This window comes from Salvelinus fontinalis, chromosome 6, assembly GCF_029448725.1.
Source record: "Salvelinus fontinalis isolate EN_2023a chromosome 6, ASM2944872v1, whole genome shotgun sequence".
Classification (NCBI taxonomy): domain Eukaryota; kingdom Metazoa; phylum Chordata; class Actinopteri; order Salmoniformes; family Salmonidae; genus Salvelinus; species Salvelinus fontinalis.
This window is the reverse complement of record NC_074670.1, coordinates 61,688,484-61,716,107: the sequence shown is the minus strand read 5'-3', so window position 1 is coordinate 61,716,107 and position 27,624 is coordinate 61,688,484. Positions and strand designations below refer to the sequence as shown.

At 39.7% G+C, this 27,624-nt stretch overlaps 1 protein-coding gene across 4 annotated transcripts in view; it reads left to right on the top strand.

Annotated features, from left to right (window-relative positions):
- LOC129858250 (relaxin receptor 1-like) overlaps positions 1-27,259 on the top strand; it is a 124,181-nt gene extending 96,922 nt beyond the window's left edge. For 3 of the 4 annotated variants that reach the window (XM_055927357.1, XM_055927358.1, XM_055927356.1), the window contains 14 exons: positions 191-262; positions 1,328-1,399; positions 1,603-1,674; positions 1,880-1,951; positions 2,179-2,247; positions 2,336-2,407; positions 2,677-2,748; positions 3,311-3,382; positions 3,544-3,615; positions 4,262-4,333; positions 9,097-9,326; positions 10,891-11,301; positions 22,037-22,255; positions 23,855-26,038. In XM_055927357.1, the coding sequence (XP_055783332.1) occupies positions 191-262; positions 1,328-1,399; positions 1,603-1,674; positions 1,880-1,951; positions 2,179-2,247; positions 2,336-2,407; positions 2,677-2,748; positions 3,311-3,382; positions 3,544-3,615; positions 4,262-4,333; positions 9,097-9,326; positions 10,891-11,301; positions 22,037-22,255; positions 23,855-24,180 (1,903 nt within the window). In that variant the 3' untranslated portion in view covers positions 24,181-26,038. Of the gene's footprint in view, positions 1-190; positions 263-1,327; positions 1,400-1,602; positions 1,675-1,879; positions 1,952-2,178; positions 2,248-2,335; positions 2,408-2,676; positions 2,749-3,310; positions 3,383-3,543; positions 3,616-4,261; positions 4,334-9,096; positions 9,327-10,890; positions 11,302-22,036; positions 22,256-23,854; positions 26,039-26,441 lie in introns of those variants that run through there. The other variant, XR_008759995.1, reaches the window with a different exon arrangement.
- The last annotated feature ends 365 nt before the right edge of the window (positions 27,260-27,624 follow it).

Sequence of the window (27,624 nt, the reverse complement as noted above, 5' to 3'; positions counted from 1 at the left end):
ACACTGTGTGCTAGGCATAATAGAAGGACAACGGGAGGGTTATACAGACACTGGACCGAGAACATAGTAATAAAAATGGATCAAAGGTTTTGGCCTTTAATTGACACAGTATTGTTTGGTGGCACAATGTTATGTTTATGACATTTTTTATTTTACCTAGTCGACCTTATGAACTATTCACATCTCACAGGTCACTGCAAAGGAACCGACTCCGGATATTGAATGGTGACATATTCTATAAGTACCAGAGTCTTCAGAAATTGTAAGTTGTCATTGCATTTATTTAAAAAATGTATTCAGGCAAGAGAAGTCACTTGGTTGAGTTGTAGTCTGCTAGTAAAGCATTCAGTTGTTCAGAAATCATTTTGTTAGCACTTCAAAAACACACTGATAGACCAACCTGTCAAGTCCACTGTGACAGACATGGACAAAATTCTAAGCATTGTTTGTCCCCTTTTGATGGCCAAAACAAGCTTAAAAAGGATGTCTTATCAAGACTCACCTTTGGATGATGGTTGTGAGGAAAGTGGACTTTCACGATTGTTCACCACATCATTCAGTCTATCTTGTGATGCCTGAAACATATTGGCATCGTGGAAGTAGTAGAGCGATGAGGAGACTGAACACATGCTTCATAGACTGCCAAGAACTATCTATCGAATTAAGTCAGCTATGTAGTACTATTTGGGTAATCTTTCATTCAAGTGTTGCTTGCAATTTTATTTTTCTTATTTAAAAATATGTTAGCAAACCAAATATCATGAAAGTATGTACCAATTGGTATTTTTATTTTGTTGTTCTAATCTACAGGGAGCCATTTATATTTAGGTTTTATGTATAAAATAACAAGACAGTTGATGCTATTGTTCAACTAAGTTCTATTGAAAAGCCCTTCAATGGATGAAATCTTCTGTCAGCTGCTTTCACAACCATGCCAAAATCCTCATCTCGCTTGACAGCTTGCCAAAAAGATTCCTCAGCACTGTAAACATTGCCTGTCTGTTCTATTTAGCAGTATTGCAAGCTAAATTGGAAAGGCTTTATACGACACCTGACATAAAATATAATTTTGGGTGGGTTGATCAGCCTGTGATCTAAATTTCGTCTGAAGTGCAGTTCATGTTAGAAATGTGAGGCTTCTGTAATTGATGTAACTTGATGTAACGTGTTGTAACGTGTTGTAACGTGTTGTAACGTGTTGTAACGTGTTGTAACGTGTTGTAACTTGATGTAACGTGTTGTAACGTGTTAGCCATTGTGGCAGTTTTTCCCCTCAACACACAAATTCTATGAATGTTTGTAACATACTTCTAACAAACTACTTCAGATATCTACAACATAACAGAATCCGAGCTGTGAGCCCTAATGCATTCAGAGGACTGTACAATCTAACAAGACTGTGAGTTCATTATATTCATCCATCCATGCAATTGAGTGTTATGTTGAACTTTGTTCTTGATCAAACATATGTCCTTCATAATGAATGTTGTTGATTTAAGTTTTCCTCATCAAAGTTGCTTATGTTTGAAATAAAGGGTAAATAATTCCTATGAATTGTTTCAGAGAACCGTGCGTATTTAAAATAAGTATTCTCTGCCTCAGATATTTAAGCTACAACAAGATATCCATCCTGATGCCTGGGGTGTTCCAAGATCTACACAAACTGGAGTGGTTGTAGGTTTTCCTTACTGGCACATTCTGTATATCCTGTGTGCCAATATAGACATACTGCTAACATAAATGGAACAAAGACATCACATTTTTAGACAGCCTTCAGCAAAAAAAAGCTTGTAGCGCTGCAGTTTCCTTTGAACCAATGCTCAGCCAAATACTTCACTTAATAAAAGAGCTGAAAATAAACTCTACCCTCTGGTTGTAGGATCCTTGAAAACAACAGTATCCATCAGATATCCCCCACAACCTTTTCAGGCTTGCGCTCCTTGGTACTCCTGTGAGTTTCATTTCTACCTCTACCTTCTTGAGTTGGTCATGTTTTGCTTTTACCCTCTAAGAAGTTATTTCATATGCACTTAATTGAAGTGCCCCAGTATTTTTAAGGGCCTATTTGATATGCTTACGTGTATTGGCGGAGTGTTTTCTTTGATCGGCACAAAAATCAGACCGCTCTTGTTTGTTACAAAAATCAGACCGCTCTTGTTTTGTTGTATTGGTTCACAGGGTTTTGTTGAACAACGCTCTGACAAAGCTGGATGACATCTGCCTGGAAATGCCAAGACTTAACTGGCTGTAAGTTTGGAAGTCAGCAAATCAAAGAGCTTTGTTATCGGCATGATATGACTTTTAAATATGTTTTTGTTCACTTGTGTGTCTCCAGGGACATGGAGGGGAATCAAATCGAAAGTGTTGGAAACGTAACATTCTGGTCATGCAACATGATGACTGTGCTGTAAGTGACCTAATACATTTCATTCTTCAGAAGAGATTCTGTTTTCCCCATCTGTGTCCTTGGCTTTCTCAGTAGGTGATAACCCATTACAATCCCAAATATCAACAGCAATTTGTTTCCACAAGGGGTTCTAAATATTAGACCCAAAAGCAACACTCTTGTTTAATTGCTTTTAGAACCAACAGAGAAGATGAGGGGAATAAAGTAAGAAAATTGCTTTCTCTGTTTTATAATTCTTGTTTTAACCGTCTTTCTTCAACTCTTTCTAGCGTCCTACAGAGTAACAGAATCAGTCACATACATGAACAGGCTTTTTCATTTCTGCAAAAACTTGGGGAATTGTAAGTTATTATGTTTTGTTTGCCTTAGACATGAAATTGCATGACATCTTCCTTTATCATCCCCAGACACACAGTGATACTGCACATTATCTATTCCACTGACTTTTTGAAGAACTCAGATACTACCATATTATTAGTAAAGACTGCACTATAAATATACAGTGCAGTACTAGGCTGAAATTTATTGCAACCCAAAATGTGCCCGAATAGGAAAACAACATGTTCCCAAGCCAAGAAGATGTTCATTATGATTGATATTTTATGCGTTTTGGTTAATCCTAGTATTTATCCTAACATGCTCTTCCACTGGTTTCGGATTTGCAGAACAGTGGGGAGTCTTGGAGTGTCTCCAATATACGCATACACATAACCATGTTAGTCATGGTGAACACAAATATGTGGTGCATCTAGCTTAACACGATGCTTATCAAGTAGACTAATGGATTCCAGGAATTTATCATTAACATGAATGGGAACACAGCATGCATGCGTGATTAGGTGGTCATGTAAACCTAATGTAAGTTTCATATGTTATTTCCAATAAATAGCTTTGTCTCCACAGAGATCTGTCCAGCAACAGACTCCTGGCAATCCCTCCCAATCTCTTTGTTCATCTGGGAGATTTACTACAGCTGTGAGTCAGATCCACACTCGAATCTATGCACAAACGTTATTTGAATATTTTAAATGTTTTTCTTGCACTAACGTTGAAAGACATACACATAGGACTTCTAATACAGCTATGGTGCTATAGTTATTGTTGAATATTATGTCTAATAATTTACGTTCTTACAGAAACATCTCGTATAACCCTATCGCGGATCTACAAACTGACCACTTTGATAACTTGCATAAATTGAAATCATTGTAAGTAGCCTGTATGTTTTTCACTGCTCACTTTCTGAATGAATGTTACACTTGAGAGGTGATCCATTAGTAGTAATATCAGGTTTAGAAAAAATATATAGTTCTTGTAAATATGCAAGAGACCATTTAAATTAAATCTACATAAAAAAAAAAAAATTTAAACAATTTCCCAACCACAAGAACATGTGTACAGTTAGTACATCCTCTCTCTACATCCCTTTCTGTGGCTCTTTCAGACTAACTAAAAATCCATCCATCTATTTAACTCATTTCAATTACATACACTATAATCATAGCTTGCATCATCCCCTGATGATGCACTTTTTCAAATTGCACCCTATCATACAAGAGAATTATGTGGCACTTAACATGTCATTTGTGTATTATGTGTTCAATGTATTATCGTATTGGAACAGAGTGCACTTACTGGCCCACACATCAGGAATTCCCTCATTCACACACATCAAGAAAGAGAACAAATAGCATTGTAGGTAATATATCAAAGCTTATCAAAAGCACTTTGTGAAAGACCAACAATTTTGTGTAAAGAGCGTTGCAAAGAGGGCCTCTGAAATTCAAATATTTTGTTTCGTTTGTTTTTCTATGTAAGCTCTTAAGGGGAACAACTTTTGTTTGTGTTTTTTAGGAGCATAGAGGGAATTGAGATTGGGAACATACAGCGAAGGATGTTTGAACCACTCAAACACTTGACCCACATGTGAGTACTTCGTTCATTTTGTTTCATCATAAAGATTTGGGAAGTGTATTTGAAGATCAATCCCAAATTAAACTTTGAACACTTTTTTATGACTGATTTGTGATGGATGTTGTGGTAAGTTGTTTAAAAAGCATTTGTACCTCTTATTTCTGGAATAAAATACAAAATGCATACAAAACAAATCAAATGTTTTGACACACCTACTCATTCAAGGGTTTTTCTTAATTTTTACTATTTTCTACATTGTATAATAATAGTAAAGACATCAAAACTATTAAATAACACATATGGAAGCATGTAGTAACCAAAAAAGTGTTAAACAAATCTAAATATATTTTAGATTCTTCAAAGTAGCCACCCTTAGACTTGATGACAGCTTTGCACACTCTTAGCATTCTCTCAACCAGCTTCATGAGGTAGGCACCTGGAATGCATTTCAATTAACAGGTGCTCCTTATTAAAAGCTAATTTAAAAGAATTTCTTTCCTTCTTAATGCGTTTGAGCCAATCAGTTGTGTTGTGACAAGGTAAGGGTGGTATACAGAAGATAGCTCTATTTGGTAAAAGACCAAGTCCACATTATGCCAAGAACAGCTCAAATAAGCAAAGAGAAACAACAGTCTATTACTTTAAGACATGAAGGTCAGTCAATCTGGAAAATGTCAAGAACTTTAAATGTTTCTTCAAATGCAGTCGCAACAACCATCAAGCGCTATGATGAAACTGGCTCTCATGAGGACCGCCACAGGAAAGAAAGACCCAGAGTTACCTGTGCTGCAGAGGAGTTACCAGCCTCAGATTGCAACCCAAATAAATGCTTCACAGAGTTCAATTAAAAGACACATCTCAACATTAACTGTTCAGAGGAGACTGTGTGAATAAGGCCTTCATGGTCAAATTGCTGAAAATAAACCACTACTACGGGACATCAATAAGAAGAAGACTTGATTGGGCCAAGAAACATGAGCAATGGACATTAGACTGGTGGAAATCTGTCCTTTGGTCTGATGAATCCAAATTGGAGATTTTTGGTTCCAACCGGCGTGTCTTTGTGAGATGCAGAGTAGGTGAACGGATGATCTCCACATGTGTGGTTCCCACCGTGAAGCATATAGGAGCAGGTGTGATGTTTTGGGGATGCTTTGCTGATGACACTGTCAGTGACTTATTTACAATTCAAGGCACACTTAACCAGCATGGCTACCACAGCATTCTGGAGCGATCTGATTTGCGCTTAGTGGGACTATCATTTATTTTTCAACAGGACAATGACCCATGAATGTCCACTCCCAACTGTATGATCCCAAGCTGTGCATTACATCACATACAATGCTTTCAGAAAGTATTCACACCCATTGACTTTCAGGATTTTGTTTTTACAGCCTGAATTTAAAAGTATTTTTAAAAAAAATGTAATGTAATGAAAAGCTGAAATGTATTCAACCCCTTAGTTACTGTATGTCAAGCCTAAATAAGTTCAGAAGTAAAAATGTGCTTAACAAGTCACATAATAAGTTTCATGGACTCACTCTGTGTGCAATAATAGTGTTTAACATGGTTTTTGAATGACTACCTAATCTCTGTATCCCACACATACAATTATCTGTAAAGTCCATCAGTCGAGCAGTGAATTTCAAACACAGATTCAACCACAAAGACCAGGGAGGTTTTCCAATGCCTCGTAAAGAAGGGCACGTATTGGAAGATGGGTAACAATAAAAATAGCAGACATTAAATATTCCTATGAGCATGGTAAATGTATTAATTCCACTTTGAATGGTGTATTAATAAACCCAGTCAAAACAAAGATACAGGTGTCCTTCCTAACTCAGTTGCTGGAGAGGAGGGAAACATGAGGCCAATGGTAACTTTAAAAAAGTTAGAGTTTAATGCCTGTGATAGCAGAAAACTGAGGATGGATCAACAACATTGTAGTTCCTCAACAATACTAACCTAATTGACAGAGTGAAAAGAAGGAAGCCTGTACAGACTACATTTTTTCCCAAAGCATGCATCCTGTTTGCATCAAGGCACTAAAGTAATACTGCAAACAGTGGATGTAGAGGGACGCCTCCCCCAAAATTAACCAATCAAAAAAAATTGAAATACACTGCTCAAAAAAATAAAGGGAACACAAAAATAACAAATCCTAGATCTGAATGAATGAAATATTCTTATTAAATACTTTTTTCTTTACATAGTTGAATGTGCTGACAACAACATCACACAAAAATTATATATGGAAATCAAATTTATCAAACCATGGAGGTCTGGATTTGGAGTCACACTCAAATTAAAGTGGAAAACCACACTACAGGCTGATCCAACTTTGATGTAATGTCCTTAAAACAAGTCAAAATGAGGCTCGGTAGTGTGTGTGGCCTCCACGTGCCTGTATGACCTCCCTACAATGCCTGGGCATGCTCCTGATGAGGTGGCGGATGGTCTCCTGAGGGATCTCCTCCCAGACCTGGACTAAAGCATCCGCCAACTCCTGGACAGTCTGTGGTGCAACGTGGCGTTGGTGGATGGAGCAAGACATGATGTCCCAGATGTGCTCAATTGGATTCAGGTCTGGGGAACGGGCGGGCCAATCCATAGCATCAATGCCTTCCTCTTGCAGGAACTGCTGACACACTCCAGCCACATGAGATCTAGCATTGTCTTGCATTAGGAGAAACGCAGGGCCAACCGCACCAGCATATGGTCTCACAAGGGGTCTGAGGATCTCATCTCGGTACCTAATGGCACTCAGGCTACCTCTGGCGAGCACATGGAGGGCTGTGCGGCCCCCCAAATAAATGCCATCCCACACCATGACTGACCCACCGCCAAACCGGTCATGCTGGAGGATGTTGCAGGCAGCAGAACGTTCTCCACGGCGTCTCCAGACTCTGTCACGTCTGTTACATGTGCTCAGTGAACCTGCTTTCATCTGTGAAGAGCACAGGGCGCCAGTGGCGAATTTGCCAATCTTGGTGTTCTCTGGCAAATGCCAAACGTCCTGCACGGTGTTGGGCTGTAAGCACAACCTCCACCTGTGGACGTCGGGCCCTCATACCACCCTCATGGAGTCTGTTTCTGACCGTTTGAGCAGACACATGCACATTTGTGGTCTGCTGGAGGTCCTTTTGCAGGGCTCCGGCAGTGCTCCTCCTTGCACAAAGGCGGAGGTAGCGGTCCTGCTGCTGGGTTGTTGCCCTCCTACGGCCTCCTCCACGTCTCCTGATGTACTAGCCTGTCTCCTGGTAGCGCCTCCATGCTCTGGACACTACGCTGACAGACAAAGCAAACCTTCTTGTCACAGCTCGCATTGATGTGCCATCCTGGATGAGCTGCACTACCTGAGCCACTTGTGTGGGTTGTACACTCCGTTTCATGCTACCACTAGAGTGAAAGCACCGCCAGCATTCAAAAGTGACCAAAACATCAGCCAGGAAGCATAGGAACTGAGAAGTGGTCTGTGGTCACCACCTGCAGAACCACTCCTTTATTGGGGGTGTCTTGCTAATTGCCTATAATTTCCACCTTTTGTCTATTCCATTTGCACAACAGCATGTGAAATGTATTGTCAATCAGTGTTGCTTCCTAAGTGGACAGTTTGATTTCACAGAAGTGTGATTGACTTAGAGTTACATTGTGTTGTTTAAGTGTTCCCTTTATTTTTATGAGCAGTGTATATTAAATAATAATGATGTAAATTTTGTCTCTCTGTTTCATCATTTTCCTTCATTTCACAAGGGGCTGATTGTATCTCACCGGAGAAAGCATCCGAGTGAGTGAAACAGCGCCCCTCTGTCTCTGTATGTGTAGACCATATATCTGATGCTGTCTGGTCAAAAAACGTTTGACATTGTTGCCGCCCATAGCATTGAATGCAAGGGAAGCCAACGAGCATTTGGCCTCCCTTGATAAAAAAGTATAAAATAATAGCCAATCAGCTAGACTGAATGAGCTCAACTGTGGGGTGTGATTACTTTCTGAAGGCACTGTATATACTTTCGAGTAAGGTCATCCCAGAACACAAAACACAGGTCCATTCTGAGATTCACTGAAAACTTCATACTCCCGCCATATGCTGCACAACTTTGTATCACATACTTTTTTGGCCAGCTTCTGTGCAACCTTTGGATGTGCACTATCCCCTATCCTGATAGGGGCCCTGAAACCATCCCTAACTGCTACACTCTACTTATGTGTAGATCACAAAGGACATGCTGCAGATGTAGGATCTTAATTTGATCACCCTGTCAAAGGAGAACTTACCTGCAATGCAGGAAATGTAAAACTTGTAGTGCATTTTGGGTTTAAAAATGCTTCTAAAGTTTATAATTTCCACTTTGACATTTCAGACTTGATTTTCTGTTATGGAAAATGTATCAACCCCTTCAAAAATGTCAAATAATCCACATAATAATTCACATTTCCTGTTGCTGCAGGATATTTTTTCTGCTGTAGCAAACTGGCTCAAATTAAGATTCTACATGTGTGGTTGTAAGTAATGTGGCAGAAATGCCACCTAGCATATTAAAGCTCTAAGTAGAGAACTCCCATGTTGCTTATACCTGTCCATTTATTAAAGATCATGAACTGCTTAGAGGCTAGGGGTTGGGGCTAAAGACTAGGGGCTAGAGAGTGGCCTAGAGGCTATAGTCTAGGGTAAGAGACTAGAGGCTAGGGGTAGAGCCTAGGGGCTAGGGATTGTTTTTGGACAGTCTCCCTCTTTCATCCTGTTCATTGATTTTATCTCCTGTTGTGTTTAGTTACTTTAAGAAGTTCCAGTACTGTGGGTACGCCCCTCATGTGCGCAGCTGCAAGCCCAACACGGATGGTATCTCCTCCTTCGAGGACCTCCTGGCCAACATCGTCCTGAGGGTCTTCGTCTGGGTGGTGTCGGCCACCACGTGCTTCGGCAACATCTTTGTCATCTGCATGCGCTCCTACATCCGATCGGAGAACAAGCTCCATGCCATGTGTATAATCTCCTTGTGTTGTAAGAAACAGCTTTCAGATCTTTCAACTCAGGCCTCCAGTCAATTGATTTCAGATAAAGGAAAACCTTACTGCAGCTTCATTCAGAATGTTTACTCTGTATCATAAGGGAAGGTGAGGTTTCAGTTTCATTTAGAATGTTTACTCTGTATCCTAAGGGAAGTTGAGGTTTGGCTCCAATGTCCAAGAGAGGGACAACTTCCGGGGTGTGTCGATTTAAAATGTAAACATCACAGATACAGAGTGAACATTCTTAGTGAACCCTCAGTGCAGGTTTCCTTGATCCGCAAACTATTGAATTGGGGTCTTTAGCTTTAATATGCAGGTTTATTTAATTATTGAACTGTCGACAATCGCAGTAACCACCACTGAACCATTAGTACGTTAATGTTGTACTACCCTAGGAGTCAGATTGAGACAACATTACATGGCTACATTTCATGTCTTTATGCCTTTGCTACAAAGTCAGGCCCACATTTTTGCTCAATTAAACCAGATTTGTCTCAGATACCATGATGCAGGGAATGAGAGACATATTAATGTCTTAGTCCCTTGGAAGTCAGTGGGATAGCTAGATTACCTGACTTGTCTCTGTGCCCTGCACTGTAAGACACACCTTTCTGTTCAATTTAACTAGATAGACAGTATATGTTTAGGACTTATCCCTGTGAAGATCAGAATGGGTTTGGCAGTCCACCATGCTTCACACTGTAATGTGTCAGATGAAAAATCCTTTTGACATGCACATTTGGTACCTTTTCATATCAAAGGAAGTGCAATTACATGGTCTAGCGCTATGTTATACAATGAGTCACTGAATGTTGTATTAGACAGAGCCTAGTGTCATTTACTGAGGGGAAGTGTGAGCGGTAAATATGTTGTCTGTTTTGGCATCACCGTGGCCAAAGTCAAACACCAGACAGATAAATTCATCTTGGACCAAAATGATGTATTTCGTTTACGTCTGAAATTTCAGTTCGATTTAAATTTTTGTTTGATTTTGTTGCACAAATATTTCATCTCTATGTTAATGAATGGCTTACTGAAAAAGGGGACATCTCAGCAGAGTCAAATAGACTTCAAAGTTTGTGTAAGATAAATTTAATATATTACCAGAAGTTTGTCATTGCTGATTATAACATATCAGTTTGTACATGACACTGCTATTAATCCTGAACAGATTCACTCTGAAATCAATTTGTCCGTCAAATTTATACCTCAGAAGTGTCTTGAAGTTGAGCTGTGCCTATATTCCACTTGTAGATGCTCTGAAGGCATACTACTGTGACTAAAAGCTTGGCCCATTAAATTACAGAAGTTTGCATTGATGTAACTCTACAGTAACTCTTTTCTGCACTTTATGACTCCCAAATGACAGTAGAATTGATTGACTATGGAGTGAGATGTCCCTTTAACCAAGGAGATAGATTGAAAAGTAGTGCACAGGTAACCGAACTACGACGTTAGGGATCTATTTCACTGTAAAAAGTACAGCAGAATCAATCCATACACTGAGTTCAATTGGATCATAGTAATTACTGTTGCAACCCACTTCCACCACCCAGGTGCCGATGGCCTGATGGGTGTCTACCTCTTCATGATCGGCGCCTATGATCTCAAGTTCCGCGGCGAGTACAACCGCCACGCCCAGGCCTGGATGGACAGCGTCCAGTGTCAGGTGATCGGCTCCCTCGCCATGCTCTCCACTGAGGTCTCCGTCCTGCTGCTCACCTACCTCACCCTGGAGAAGTACATCTGTATCGTCTACCCCTTCCGGTATCTAACCCCGGGCCGCCGGCGCACCGTCTCTATTCTCCTCAGCATCTGGTTTATTGGCTTCGTCATCGCCTTCCTCCCCCTGGTCTTCAAAGGATTGTTCCAGAACTTCTACGGTACCAACGGCGTGTGTTTTCCGTTACACTCGGAGCAGCCCGAGACGACAGGGGCGCAGGTGTACTCCATCGTCATTTTCCTGGGTGGGTGTCTTATCTAACTTAATGTCACTGTCAAGGTCAAAATGTAAATGTCATTCTGAAATGAGTATTGTCCATTTCCAATATCAGTTTGAAATTAGAATTGTTCCAATGCCACTGTGACATGAGCATTGTTCCAATGTCACTGACAGGAAGATGGTCTATTTCTATGTATTTCCAAGTGCTGCTTATTAATTGTAGCTTCCATTTTAAAATCATGAGGCTCACTTATTAGCCCAGAGCTTAAAGAGGCATGCTAGTAGCCGGAGGGTTGCTGCCTGGTTCAAATCCCAAGTCTGGTAAAAGAACTGGCAACAAGAAGATTGCTGTTGTCAGAATCCCAACTACCATGTTTACTTCCCTTGTTCCCTTGAGCGAATTGCTCTAGGGTTGCTACACTGTGGGTGGTAATGTTGCGCTTTCAGCCTCTCAATGAGGGGTACATACTCTCATGGGGTTGAGAACAGAAGACATATTTCCATAATCGCTGAAGGTTTCTATATAAGTGCTTTTCTATAATGTATCTCGTTATCTGTTACAAAGGCAGTACCACATTGGGCCCCTAAAACAAATTGATTTTGGTTCATGAAAGTTGTCACACAGGCCTTTGTCCCATGTGTGTCGAACTGTAGTAATTGTTTTTTATTTAATTATTTATAAAAAAATTAAATGGAGGGGGTAGATCAGCTTTAATATGTCAGATAGATTGTAGCATCCACCAATGTAATCGTCTGCATCACTTCCAATCCCCCATATATATTTTTTGCAAATATAAACATTCCGAGTCAAAAGTTTGGACACACCTACTCATTCAAGGGTTTTTCTCTATTTTTACTATTTTTAATTACTATCAGGGCAAAGGGTGGATACTTTGAAGAATCTCAGATATAAAATATATTTGGATTTGTTTAACACTTTTTTGGTTACTACGTGATTCTATATGTGTTATTTCATCATTTTGATGTCTTCACTAATATTCTCCAATTAGAAAATAGTAAAAATATGAATAATTCTGGAATGAGTAGGTGTGTCCAAACTTTTGACTGGTACTGTATGTATACATATATGTGTATAATATATATATATATATATATATATATATATATATATATATATATATATATATATATATATATATATATATATATATATATATATATATATATATATATATATATATATATATATACAGTCGTGGCCAAAAGTTTTGAGAATGAAATAAATATTAATTTCTACAAAGTTTGCTGCTTCAGTGTCTTTAGATATTTTTGTCAGATGTTACTATGGAATACTGAAGTATAATTACAAGCATTTCAATTACATGATGTTGAAGCAAAGATTTTTCAAGACCTCTGCAATCCGCCCTTGCATGCTGTCAATTAACTCCTGGGCCACATCCTTACTGATGGCAGCCCATTCTTGCATAATCAATGCTTGGAGTTTGTCAGAATTTGTGGGGTTTTGTTTGTCCACCCGCATCTTGAGGATTGACCACAAGCTCTCAATGGGATTAAGGTCTGGGGAGTTTCCTGGCCATGGACCCAAAATATCGATGTTTTGTTCCCCGAGCCACTTAGTTATCACGTTTTCCTTATGGCAAGGTGCTCCATCATGCTGGAAAAGGCATTGTTCGTCCCCGAACTGTTCCTGGATGGTTGGGAGAAATTGCTCTCGGAGGATGTGTTGGTACCATTCTACACTGCTCAAAAAAATAAAGGGAACACTTAAACAACACAATGTAACTCCAAGTCAATTACACTTCTGTGAAATCAAACTGTCCACTTAGGAAGCAACACTGATTGACAATACATTTCACATGCTGTTGTGCAAATGGAATAGACAAAAGGTGGAAATTATAGGCAATTAGCAAGACACCCCCCAAAACAGGAGTGATTCTGCAGGTGGTGGCCTGCTGGAGGTCATTTTTTTGTGGCCTGCTGGAGGTCATTTTGCAAGGCTCTGGCAGTGCACCTCCTTGCACAAAGGCGGAGGTACCGGTCCTGCTGCTGGGTTGTTGCCCTCCTACGGCCTCCTCCATGTCTCCTGATGTACTGGCCTGTCTCCTGGTAGCGCCTGCATGCTCTGGACACTACGCTGACAGACACAGCAAACCTTTTTGCCACAGTTCGCATTGATGTGCCATCCTGGATGAACTGCACTACCTGAGCCACTTGTGTGGGTTGTAGACTCCGTCTCATGCTACCACTAGAGTGAGAGCACCGCCAGCATTCAAAGTGACCAAAACATCAGCCAGCAAGCATAGGAACTGAGAAGTGGTCTGTGGTCACCACCTGCAGAATCACTCCTGTTTTGGGGGGTGTCTTGCTAATTCCCTATAATTTCCACCTTTTGTCTATTCCATTTGCACAACAGCATGTGAAATTTATTGTCAATCAGTGTTGCTTCCTAAGTGGACAGTTTGATTTCACAGAAGTGTGATTGACTTGGAGTTACATTGTGTTGTTTAAGTGTTCCCTTTATTTTTTTGAGCAGTGTATATTCATGGCTGTGTTCTTAGGAAAAATTGTGAGTGAGCCCACTCCCTTGGCTGAGAAGCAACCCCACACGTTAATGGTTTCAAGATGCTTTACTGTTGGCATGACACAGGAATGATGGTAGCGCTCACCTTGTCTTCTCCGGACAAGATTTTTTCCGGATATGCCCCAAACAATCGGAAAGGGGATTCATCAGAGAAAATGACTTTACCCCAGTCCTCAGCAGTCCAATCCCTGTACCTTTTGTAGAATATCAGTCTGTCCCTGATGTTTTTCCTGGAGAGAAGTGGCTTCTTTGCTGCCCTTCTTGATGCCAGGCCATCCTCCAAAAGTCTTCGCTTCACTGTGCATGCAGATGCACTCACACCTGCCTTCTGCCATTCCTGAGCAAGCTCTGTACTGGTGGTGCCCCGATTCCGCAGCTGAATCAACTTTAGGAGACGGTCCTGGCACTTTCTGGACTTTCTTGGGCGCCCTGAAGCCTTCTTCACAACAATTTAACTGCTCTCCTTGAAGTTCTTGATGATCCAATAAATGGTTGATTTAGGTGCAATCTTACTGTCAGCAATATTCTTGCCTGTGAAACCCTTTTGTGCAAAGCAATAATGACGGTACGTGTTTCCTTGCAGGTAACTGTCACGTCCTGACCATAGTTCTTATGTGTGTTGTTTGTTTTAGAGTTGGTCAGGACGTGAGCTGGGTGGGCATTGTATGTTGTGTGTCTAGTTTGTCTGTTTCTGTGTTCAGCCTGATATGGTTCTCAATCAGAGGCAGCTGTCAATCGTTGTCCCTGATTGAGAATCATATATAGGTGGCTTGTTTTGTGTTGGGGATTGTGGGTGGTTGTCTTCTGTCTTTGTGTTCTGCACCAGATAGGACTGTCTCGGTTTTCACATTTGTTATTTTGTATTTTGTATAGTGTTCATGTTATTGTCTCTTCTTTATTAAATCATGTTGAACACTAGCCGCGCTGCATTTTGGTCCTCTCCTTCACCCCAGGAAGAAAGCTGTTACAGTAACCATGGTTGACAGAGAAAGAACAATGATTCCAAGCACCACCCTCCTTTTGAAGCTTCCAGTCTGTTATTCGAACTCAATCAGCATGACAGAGTGATCTCCAGCCTTGTCCTCGTCAACACTCACACCTGTGTTAACGAGAGAATCACTGACATGATGTCAGCTGGTACTTTTCTGGCAGGGCTGAAATGCAGTGGAAACGTTTTGGGGGGATTCAGTTCATTTGCATGGCAAAGAGTGACTTCGCAATTAATTGCAATTAATCTGATCACTCTTCATAACATTCTGGAGTATATGCAAATTGCCATCATACAAACTGAGGCAGCAGACTTTGTCAAAATTAACATTTGTGTCATTCTCAAAACTTTTGGCCACGACTGTACATACATACATACATACATACATACATACATACATACATACATACATACATACATACATACATACATACATACATACATACATACATACATACATACAGTTGAAGTCGGAAGTTTACATACACTTAGGTTGGAATCATTAAAACTCTTTTTTTAACCTCTCCACACATTTCTTGTTAACAAACTATGGTTTTGGCAAGTCGGTTAGGACATCTACTTTGTATGACACAAGTAAATTTTCCAACAATTGTTTACAGACAGACTATTTCACTTATAATTCACTGTATCACAATTCCAGTGGATCAGAAGTTTACATACACTAAGTTGACTGTGCCTTTAAACAGCTTGGGAAATTCCAGAAAATTATGTCATGGCTTTAGAAGCTTTTGATACGCTAAATTACATAATTTGAGTCAATCGGAGGTGTACCTGTGGATGTATTTCAAGGCCTACCTTCAAACTCAGTGCCTCTTTGCTTGACATCATGGGAAAATCAAAAGAAATCATCCAAGACCTCAGAAAAAAATTGTAGACCTCCCAACGCCTGACGGTACCACGTTCATCTGTACAAACAATAGTACACAAATATAAACACCATGGGACCAAGCAGCCGTCATACCGCTCAGGAAGGAGACACGTTCTGTCTCCTAGAGATGAACGTACTTTGGGGCGAAAAGTGCAAATCAATCACAAAACAGCTGCAAAGGACCTTGTGAAGATGCTGGAGGAAACAGGTACAAAAGTATCTATATCCACAGTAAAACGAGTCATATCGACATAATCTAAAAGGCTCTCTGCAAGAAAGAAGCCACTGCTCCTAAACCACCATGAAAAAAGCCCGACTACGGTTTGCAACTGCATATGGGGACAAAGATTGTACTTTTTGGAAAGTACGCTCTTGTCTGATGAAACAAAAATATAACTGTTTGGCCATAATGACCATCGTTATGTTTGGAGGAAAATTGGGGAGGGTTGGAAGCCAAAGAACACCATCCCAACCGTGAAGCACGGGGGTGGCAGCATCATGTTGTGGGGGTGGTTTGCTGCAGGAGGGACTGGTGCACTTCACAAAATAGATGGCATCATGAGGGAGGAAAATTATGTGGATATATTGAAGCAACATCTCAAGACATTAGTCAGCAAGTTAAATCTTGGTCGCAAATGGGTCTTCCAAATTGACAATGACCCCAAGCTTACTTCCAAAGTTGTGGCAAATGGGTCAAGGACAACAAAGTCAAGGTATTGGAGTGGCTATTACAAATCCCTGACCTCAATCCTATAGAAAATGTGTGTGCAGAACTGAAAAAGAGCAAGGAGGCCGACAAACCTGACTTAGCTACACCAGCTCTGTCAGGAGGAATGGGCCAAGATTGACCCAAACTTTTGTGGGAATTTTGTGGAAGGCTACCCAAAACATTTGACCCAAGTTAAACAATTTAAAGGCAATGCTACCAAATACTAATTGAGTGTATGTAAACTTCTGACCCACTGGCAATGTGATGAAAAAGAAAAAAGCTGAAATAAATAATTCTCTCTACTATTATTCTGACATTTCACATTCTTAAAATAAAGTGGTGATCCTAACTGACCAAAAACAGGGAATTTTTACAAGGATTAAATGTCAGGAATTCTTAAAAACTGAGTTTAAATGTATTTGGCTAAGGTGTATGTAAACTTCCAACTTCAACTGTATATATACACATCTTTAAAAATATATATATTTTCCTTTATTACTTTCTAACCCTACCACCCCTCCCGTAAATGTAGTAAACTAGTGAACAAAAACGCTTAGGCTCCTTCTTCCAATTTATATACTATATACACTTTACGGCAGTCTATTTTACAGTTCTATTTTTTTTTTTTGGTCCTTCCTGTAACCTCAACCTATCCATCTATTTCTTTCACAAATGTTATGAACCTATATATGTTTTATGGACACAGTATGTTTTACCTTAGGCATCTTGTTGTTATTAGTTGTTATTTTTCCCAACCTTCAACTCCATTCATCCCCTCCATTTATCTCTTAACACCATCCATATGGGATTTCTGTTTGCCATATATTTTTCAACTGTGCTGTGATGTTTCACAAAAGTACTGAACCTTTCTATTCTCATAATTTCTACAGATTGTAATTTAAAAATACACTTTTTTCCTGAAAGTATTTATTATATAATTGCTCGATTGACTATGACTTTTCAGATCACCCAGTAGTGCTATCTGCAGAATTACCTCCGGGTAAATGTTGCAATTCTTCAGCCATTCCTGGACCTGTGACCAAAAACAAGCTACATATTCACAGTACCCAAAACTAATGATCTAATGATTCTGTCTCTTTGCAGCAAAATCTGCAGAGCTGGGAAGGTTGTATCGCCCGTATATATAACATTTTATTGGTTGCAAGAATTTTGTATAATCATTAAAGTTTTGAATCTGGCATAGTTTTGCGTATCAGTTCATAAACCATGTGCCATGGAATCCGTACCTCAAATCTCTTCCCAACTATTTTGCAATCTATATGGCACAGCTGTCCATTTTTGGTCCTTAAATGAAACTGGTATACTTTTTTATTTATCACAATTTTCTTTAACCAATTATGGTCTTTAATGCAGGGCTGACAGACAAATTCCCTGTTTTCCCCTTCGACTTTCCTCTTCCATTTTTTGCTGTAATGCTGCAATTAGTTGGTTGTAATTTCGGGTAGAGCAGACATTTCCATATATTTTTGTTAGCTGCATGTGTGACATATCTCCATGCGTTTACAAAGATTATACCTTTTTATTGAATAAAAAAATATTGTTTATATAGCTATTAGTATATTTGAGTTTAACCACAATATTTGTTGTATTATTTGTTCTGTTTTTTTTCTGGTGGATTAAATTGAAATAGCAACCAACTTTCTATGGCATGTTTTAAAAATTGCGATATTTGGGAGATGATTTGCTTTTCAAATAACTGAAAGTGCGAGGTTGTAATTGGAAAAAAGGGGAAAAGGCCAGTCTTGAACATGGAGTGAGACATTCTTATTAATTTGCATGAGAACCAGTTCGGATTTAAGTATAACTTTTGTATGACTGAAGCCTTTAGTGAGACGTCTAATGCTCTAATATTTAATAATTTCTGCCCCCCCCCCCCCCCCCTGAATTCATATTCATTATATAAATAGGCCCGTTTAATTTTGTCTGGCTTGCAGTTCCTAATAAAATGGAATATTGTTTGTCTCATATAATTTAAATAACTGTTCACTAGGTGTAGGCAAGACCATAAGCAAATAGGTAAACTGGGATATGACTAAAGAGTTTAGTGATCCAAAATGTAATATAGTACATTTATCATAATTTGGTTGTAACCTCCAGAGAGGTTAGAAAAAGTATCTAGATTCTCTATGAGGCTGTGGAGGGATCCAAATTGTGTATTTAAAAGAAAACGTGAATCATCACTGTACAATAACACCTTTGTTTAATTTATATTTTTTATTTTAAAAAGCACCCCTTTTTCTCTCCAATTTCATCGTATCCAATTGGTAGTTAGTCTTGTCTCATTGCTGCAGCTCCCATACGGAGAGTCGGGAGAGTCGAAGGTTGAGAGCCATGCGTCCTCCGAAACATGACCCAACCAAGCCGCACTGCTTCTTGACACAGTGCCTGCTTAAGCCGGAAGCCAGCCACACCAATGTGTCGGAGGAAACACCGTACACCTGGCGACTGTGTCAGCATGCATGCACCCGGCCTGCCACAGGAGTCGCTAGAGCGCAATGGGACAAGGACATCCCTGCCGGCCAAACCCTCCCCTAACCTGGACGACGCGGTGCCAATTGTGCGCCGCTCCATGGGTCTACTGGTCACGGTCGGCTGCAACAGAGCCTGGACTCAAACCAGGATCTCTTGTGGCACAGCTAGCACTGCAACGCAGTGCTTTAGATCACAGCGCAACTCGGGAGCTCTCTACACCTTTGTTTTTAAGCCCTGGATTTCTAACCCCTTGATATTATTGTTGGATCTAGATTTTAATAGCTAACATTTCGATGTCCATAATAAATAGATATGCCGATAGTGGACAACGTTGCTTTACTCCTCTTGACAGTTTAAAACTTTCTGAGAAGTAGCCAATTGTCACGGCCGTCGCAGGGAGGAGACCAAGGCGCAGCGTGGTATGCGTACATTCTTTTTTTCTTCTTTTTTTTATCCCAAGCCAGCCGCACCAATGTGTCGGAGGAAACACTGTGTACCTGGCCCCCTTGGTTAGCGCGCACTGCGCCCGGCCCGCCACAGGAGTCGCTGTAGCGCGATGAGACAAGGATATCCCTACCGGCCAAACCCTCCCTAACCCAGGCGACGCTATGCCAATTGTGCGTCGTCCCACGGACCTCCCGGTCGCGGCCGGCTGCGACAGAGCCTGGGCGCGAAACCAGAGACTCTGGTGGCGCAGACCACTGCGTCACCCGGGAGGCCCTGCGTACATTCTTTTTATTATAAGAATGAACACTGAACAAAACTAACAAAACAACAAAACGAACCGTGAAGCTATACAAAGAGTGCTGAACAGGAAACTACACATAGACAAGAACCCACAAAACCAAAAGGGAAAATGGCAACCTAAATATGATCCCCAATCAGAGACAACGATAAACAGCTGCCTCTGATTTGGAACCAATTCAGGCCACCATAGACCTACATATACCTAGACATACCAAAACCCCTAGATATACAAAAAAAAACTAGACAATACAAAAACAAGCATACCCACCCTCGTCACACCCTGACCTAACCAAAATAATAAAGAAAACATAGATAACTAAGGTCAGGACGTGACACCAATATTTACTATTTTTTACCTAGGGTTACTATACATGACTTTCACCCATTTTAAAAGAAATTCTCCAAATATTCTTTATTTATTTAACCTTTATTAAATAAAATAAATAAAAGTTCCAGGCAATTATGTCAACTCCAGTCGTACTTTATCAAAAGCCTTTTCAAAGTCAGCTATGAATAGCAGGCCTGGTTCCCAAATTTTTCATACTATTCTATTGTGTCCAGTACTTGTCTTATATTATCTCCAATGTATCGTCCATGTAATTAGATTAGATTAGAATTAATAATATCCGACAATACCTTCTTAATTCTTGTGCCATATATTTTTGCTAGACTTTTTGCATCACAACACTCCAATGTTTTTAAATGTACAGCATGTTTATATTTACCACTTGTATCCTGTTTCCGTAATAATGAAATCAGACCTTCTTCTTGAGTGTCCGATAATCTACCATTCACGTAGGAGTGGTTAAAACATGCTAATAACAGTCCTCTGAGTATATCAAAAAAACTTTGGTATACCTCAACTGGTATGCCATCCAGCCCTGGAGTTTTCCCGGACTTTTCGCCTTCACATGAGTCTTTCTGTACAGCTGTTAATTTTACATAATTAATAGAAAAAATCCATACAATTAGCTTCGGTTAGAGGAGATGGAGGAGACGGAAATGAAAACATATGCTAACATATGCTAAGAGGACTTTGTTTCCTCTTTCAAAATATAATTTGGTGAATCATGGGTGACTCCATCATTTGTAACAAGTTTCAGAAAATTATTTTTGGTAGCATTTCTATGTTTCTAGATTAAAAAATAAGTTGGTGCCTTTTTCCCCATATTCTATCTAGTGTGCTTGATTTTTATAATACATTACACTTCACCTTTCTTGAATAAGTTCCTCCATTTATTTTTGTTTTTCCTCTAACTTATTAGAGGGCTTATTCTGAGCCTTTATGGTACAGTTTGTATTGCTATTGACTGTATCTGTTCTGTTAGACCTTCTATTTCCTTTGTTAAAATGGACTCCTTTTTTACCTAAATTGCTTTTGTTTTAGAGCTGAGTACTGAATTGCATGGCCTCTAAAGGCACATTTAAAAGTGTCCCATACTATAACGGGATCTGCTGTACCTATGTTATGTCAGAAAAATTCAGTTAAAATTCCTCTGTCATAGTTAAAAACAAGTTATCATCCAATAGGCTTTGATTAAATTTCCAATATCCTCGCCCATGTGAAAATTCAGTAAGAGTAATGTATATGCCAATTATCGGATGGTCCGACCGCATTCTGTCCCCTATCAACACTTTTTACATTTTTGGTGCAAATAAGAATGACATAAAGTAGTCAAGACGACTAGCTTGTATGAGCTTCGGCCATTTATCTCACTAGTTTATTTCACTAGGTCAGGATATTTAAGACTCCATATATCCACTAGGTCCAATATATCCATGACATTCGGGATTTCCATGAAGGTGATAGTTTGTAGTGTGATTTCCTTTTACGGTCCATAGAGGTATTTAAAACAGTATTATAATCTCCCAACATAATAATAGAGTCTTGTATTGCTTGCAGGGTTGATCATTTATTATATATATTTTCAAAGAAACGTGGATCATCATTATTTGGTCCGTAAAGGTTAATGAGCCATATCTGTTTATGGTCCCAATAACATATTTAAAATCATCCATCTACCTTGCAGATCTGTTTGGACAATTTGTACATTCAGATCAAAATTACTGTTAATTAATATCATCAACCCTTTTGAGTTTTTCTTTGCCCATGGGAGAAGTATATTTCAAACCCACCCAGTCCTTTTTTTCACACAACTTAATCTAAAAATTGTTGAATGAGTTTCCTGTAAACAATATATATTATATTCCTTCTCTTTAAGCCAGGTAAATATTGTTTGTCTTTTCCTATTATCTGCTAACTGTAATAATTGTTTGAATTGTTCTGAAAGTTAAAGTATTTTAACAATTTTACTTTGTATGATTACAAGGAGTTCAAAGGAGCTCACAATGAATGTTATTTCCTCAACAGGCCTGAACCTGGTAGCGTTCCTCATAATCGTATTGTCTTATGGGAGTATGTTCTACAACATCCAGAGGACAGGGACACAGACGACTAAATATAGTAACCATATCAAGAACGAGGTGACCATAGCCAAGAGGTTCTTTTCCATCGTCATCACAGACTCCCTTTGCTGGATACCCATCTTTGTTCTCAAGATTCTATCACTGTTGCAGGTGGAGATTCCAGGTAGGAGTTTCAGTACTGTCATAATCTGTGACTACTTTTATCATTTCAAACATTTTATTTGGAAACCCTAACATTGTATCAAACAGACAAGGTCAATTTGTAGGCTATAAAACATACAATATGTAGGCTACTGTGCAGTGCCATCTTACATCACAGATAAGTATTTCAATCAGTCTCTTTTACAGATATTATACTTGCATGAAAGATAGCAACTTTCCATTTGGGCCAATCTGTGACCTGCTAGCACCTCCCCCGGTCAGAGGGGAATAAGGCAACCTCAGAGTTACACACATGGTATACTTTATTGACACACACAGGAATGAAATGGACATGCAATGGATATTTAGAAAGGTAGTGGAATGGTAGTGGTTCTGTAACAGGAGAAACAGAGGCAATGAATATACACATACCGAATGAACACACCAGGGCAAGAATGCACCGATACAGAATCTTGAAGAATAGAGCAGTAATAAATGATAAAGGACTGTATAGAAATATAAGCTGATATACTGCTGAACAACTAGCAGTAATATACACAAATACACAACTAACTTTAAACATGCACGCAATCCCACATGTCCAGAGATATGCCTCATGTCTAGAGATATGCCTCATGTCCAGAGATATGCCTCATGTCCAGAGATATGCCTCATGTCCAGAGATAGGCCTCATGTCCAGAGATATGCCTCATGTCCAGAGATATGCCACATGTCCAGAGATATGCCACATGTCCAGAGATATGCCTCATGTCCAGAGATATGCCTCATGTCCAGAGATATGCCTCATGTCCAGAGATATGAATGAGTCCAGTTGTTGTGCAGGACAGAGATGAGCTTGCTGCCTTCTCTGTGACTGCTTGAAAGAGACTGGAAAGTGTGTGACCTGGAGAGTCAGAAAGAGGAGCAGATGTGTGGCCCCCTAGCAACTGCCCTGTCAACCAATCAGTGGCCAAGGCCCTAGGTGTGAAGACAGTTTATGACATTATAACCCATAGCCTGGCCTGCTAGGTTCCAGTAGGTGAGGGGTGCCTAGTGCAAAGGTTAAAAAGTTAGTGTTTGTGTCTCTGAGAGGACTCTGAGATGGTTTGCTATGAGTCTCCAGCAGGGAGTTTGTAACATTACATCATTCAGATTAGTTCCATAGTTAATCCTATTTTATGGTTGTAAATTGAATAGCACACTTCCAGACTGATGGGTACTCTAAATGTAAATGTGTGGTTGTACTCAAAGCATGTTTACAAATGGACCAGCATCACAGAACATCTTCGAGCCATCATTGTCTCTTCTCAACCCACCACACCTCACCCTACTTCCCATGCATGAACTTTATACACAGGAATGGAACTTAAGGATTTAGAGCACAAGCCAGCCTGGCTTGTAGAACATAATTTCAGCTAGCCTGGGTAACTTTCAGGTAAAAAATGTGTGCCTTGTGAAATTTGGCCAGACTGGCTAGTTTAGTTTGGCACATTTTCTACCATCCGTGACTAAATGTAGGCCCTATGTGTATGTCTACCGAGGAGAATGGGATTGCAGAATATCAATTTCCGTTGCTGATGTATTAAATGGATAATAATGTAATCTTCTTCTTCCCGAATAGGAACCATCAGCTCCTGGGTGGTGATCTTCATCCTGCCCATCAACAGTGCCCTCAACCCCATCCTGTACACCTTGACCACACGGCCATTCAAAGAGACCATCCTCCAGGTGTGGGCCAACTACAGGCAGAGGAGACCACTTATGAGCAGCCACCCAGCCCACCACCCCTCATTGACGTTGCAGGAGATGTGGCCACTCCAAGAGAACAACCAGACTCTGACTTCGCCCGGCGACAACCTGACGCATCCCTTGGAAATGTCCTGCACAATCTCGTGCACGTCAGGCACGTCTCAGCCACTGCCTGTGGAAAGTACAAACCCCAAATAATGCCCTTCAGGTTCAACAATTTGCCCGGCAGAGAGGGAGGAGCGGCTTGACTCCCACGCAGGTCTTTTTTTTATGCCGACGTTTCATGTGCAATAGTATGTTTACAGCATGTTGATTGTTGTAGAGTTGATAATATTCTTCCTCTGTGATTTATACAGACATCAAAGGAGCTCATTGGTACACTTTGGACTATGTGCCGTTCTACACTGTTGAGGATTAGACCTTGGCTTTGTTCATGCTTTCAGTTCCATGTGATTATTGACACACTTCTATGATTTATGGTTATAAGAAAAAACATCAATCATCATTCCCATAAACATGAATTTCTGTAAAGTCCACCACTCTTCATGCACAGACTAGACTGTACAGAGTATTGTATATAATAAATCAATCATTCTCTGTTCTGGAATGGGATGTTTCGTCATGTACAGTACCAGTCAAAAGTTTGGACACACCTACTCATTCCAGGGGTTTTCTTTATTTGTACTGTTTTCTACATTGTAGAATAATAGTGAAGACATCAAAACTATGAAATAACACAAATGGAATCATGTAGTAATCAAAAAAGTGTTAAACAAATCAAAATATATTTTATGTTTGAGATTCTTCAAAATAACCACCCTTTGCCTTGAAGAAAGCTTTTCACACTCTTGGCATTCTCTGAACCATCATCATGAGGTAGTCGCTTGGAAAACATTTCAATTAACAGGTGCTCCTTGTTTAAAGTTAATTTGTGGAGTTTCTTTCTTTCTTAATGCGTTTGAGCCAATCAGTTGTGTTGTGACAAGGCTGGGGTGGTATACAGAAGATAGCCCTATTTGGTAAAAGACTAAGTCCATATTATGGCAAGAACAGCTCAAATAAGCAAAGAGAAATGACAGTCCATCCTTACTTTAAGACATAAAGGTCAGTCAATGCGGAAAACTTCAAAAACTTTGAAAGTTTCTTCAAGTGCAGTCACAAAAACCATCAAATGCTATGATGAAACTGGTTCTCATGAGGAAGAAATGAAGACCCAGAGTTACTTCTGCTGCAGATGATAAGTTCATTAGAGTTACCAGCCTCAGAAATTGCATCCCAAATATATGCTTCACGGAGTTCAAGTAACAGACACATCTCAAAATCAACTGTTCAGAGGAGACTGTGTGAATCAGGCCTTCATGATCAAATTGCTGAAAATAAACCACTACTAAAGGACACCAATAAGAAGAAGACACTTGCTTGGGCCAAGAAACACATTAGACCTGTGGAAATCTGTCCTTTGGTCTGATGAGTCCAAATTTGAGATTTTTAGACCAAAACGCTGTGTCTTTTTGAGACGCAGCATAGGTGAACGGATAATCTCCGCATGTGTGATTCCCACCATGAAGCATGGAGGAGGTGTGATGGTGTGGGGGTGCTTTGCTGGTGACAATGTCTGTGATTTATTTAGAATTCAAGGCACACTTAACCAGCATGGCTACCACAGCATTCTGCAGCGACACACCTTTGCATCTGGTTTATGTGTAGTGGGACTATAATTTGTTTTTCAACAAGAAGGCAAGTGATGGAGTGCTGCATCAGATGACATGGCCTCCACAATCCCCCGATCTCAACCAAATTGAGATGGTTTGGGATGAGTCGGACCGCAGAGAGAAGGAAAAGCAGCCAACAAGTCTTCAGCATATGTGGGAACTCCTTCAAGACTGTTTTGAAAATAATTCCAGGTGAAGCTGGTTGAGAGAATTCCTAGAGTATGCAAAGCTGTCATCAAGGCAAAGGGTGGCTACTATAATATAAAATATATTTTGATTTGTTTAACACTTTTTGGTTACTACATGAAGGAGTTCCATATGTGTTATTTCATAGTTTCCGATGTCTTCACTATTATTCTACAAAGTAGAAAATAGTAAAAATAAAGAACAACCCTTGAATGAGTAGGTGTGCCCAAACTTTTGACTGGTACTGTATGTGCATGCAAAGAGCAAACAACAAGCTGCACAAGAACTCACTACTGTAATGGTCCATGATATAAAGTGGCTCAGTGGCTCATGTTTGCATCTCAATGCGAAGAAAACAATCTGCATGTTCTTCACAAAGAGGTGTTTGTCAGGGGAGAGACACCAGGTGGTATCTGATTTTAAGTTACTAGGTGTGTCCAAACTTTTGACTGGTACTGTATGTTTTAATGGTTTTCATTTTGTCTTTGAAATAATTATGACATCATCTCTGAGAAGAGTAGTGAACTGCTGACAGATTCATGTTGTTTATTTAATGTACAGGCAGGCTATGCAGACAGCAGAGGTGACTTGTTCATGGCATTTGCTATTGCAACACAAAGATACAGTATGTCATGTTCCAAGGGCAGTCGATTTTGGGTAAGCGTCCACCTTTGATGGCCAACTATCATCCAGAAGGCAAGGTCAGTACAGGTGCATCAAAGCTTGGACCGAGAGACTGAAAAACAGCTTCTATCTCAAGGCCATCAGACTGCTAAATAGCCATCATTAGCTGGCTACCACCCAGTTACTCAACTCTGCACCTTAGAGGCTGCTGCTCTATGTACATAAACATGGAATCAGTGGTCACTTTAATAACGGAACACTAGTCACTTTCATAATGTTTACATACTGTTTTACTCATTTCATATGTATATACTGTATTCTACTGTATTCTAGTCGATGCTACTCCGACATTGCTCATCCTAATATTTGTATATTTCTTAATTCCATTCTTTTACTTTTAGATTTGTGTGTATTGTTGTGAATTGTTAGACACTACTGCACTGTTGGAGTTAGGAACATAAGCATTTCGCTACACCCGCAATAGCATCTGCTAAATATGTGTATATGACAAATAAAATTTGATTTTGATTTGATGACCGCCGGAGGCATTTTCTCAAAGGCATGATAGAATGTTTGTTCAAAGGTCTCAATTTACAGTTGCTGATAACAGTGGTAATGTGTCATTCCTTTGGAAGGAAGTCATCATAACATTATTTGCCCTCAGTCACTCCCACACATTACAATATGTGTGTTATCATTTGTTATTTTATTTGTTGTAATTATATATAATAAAATCAAGAGCCAAAAAGTTTTGATTGGTCTTAAAATATTTTTTATTCAATGATTTTGTGGATATTATTTTGTGGACATATTGTTTGATTCTTGCTATTTTTCATGAACTGAATCACATGATGACCAAAATAATTAAAAAGGCTTATCTGCTGAATTGAAACTTGCTTTCATATGATAAACCCATACGTGCTCAGACTTCAATAATGGAAGGACGAGGAGAACTGCAAAAGTGATGTAATCTATAGTTTGGATGTGAGTGCTGGCTTTGTAGCCTATATTATGTCACTACTACTGAATGTGTTTTTAGTGGAGAGTTATGTGTCTCGTGCATTTGACCCTGGTGGTGGTTTCAAGACACTGTTGGTAACATAAGATGTTGTTAAGATTT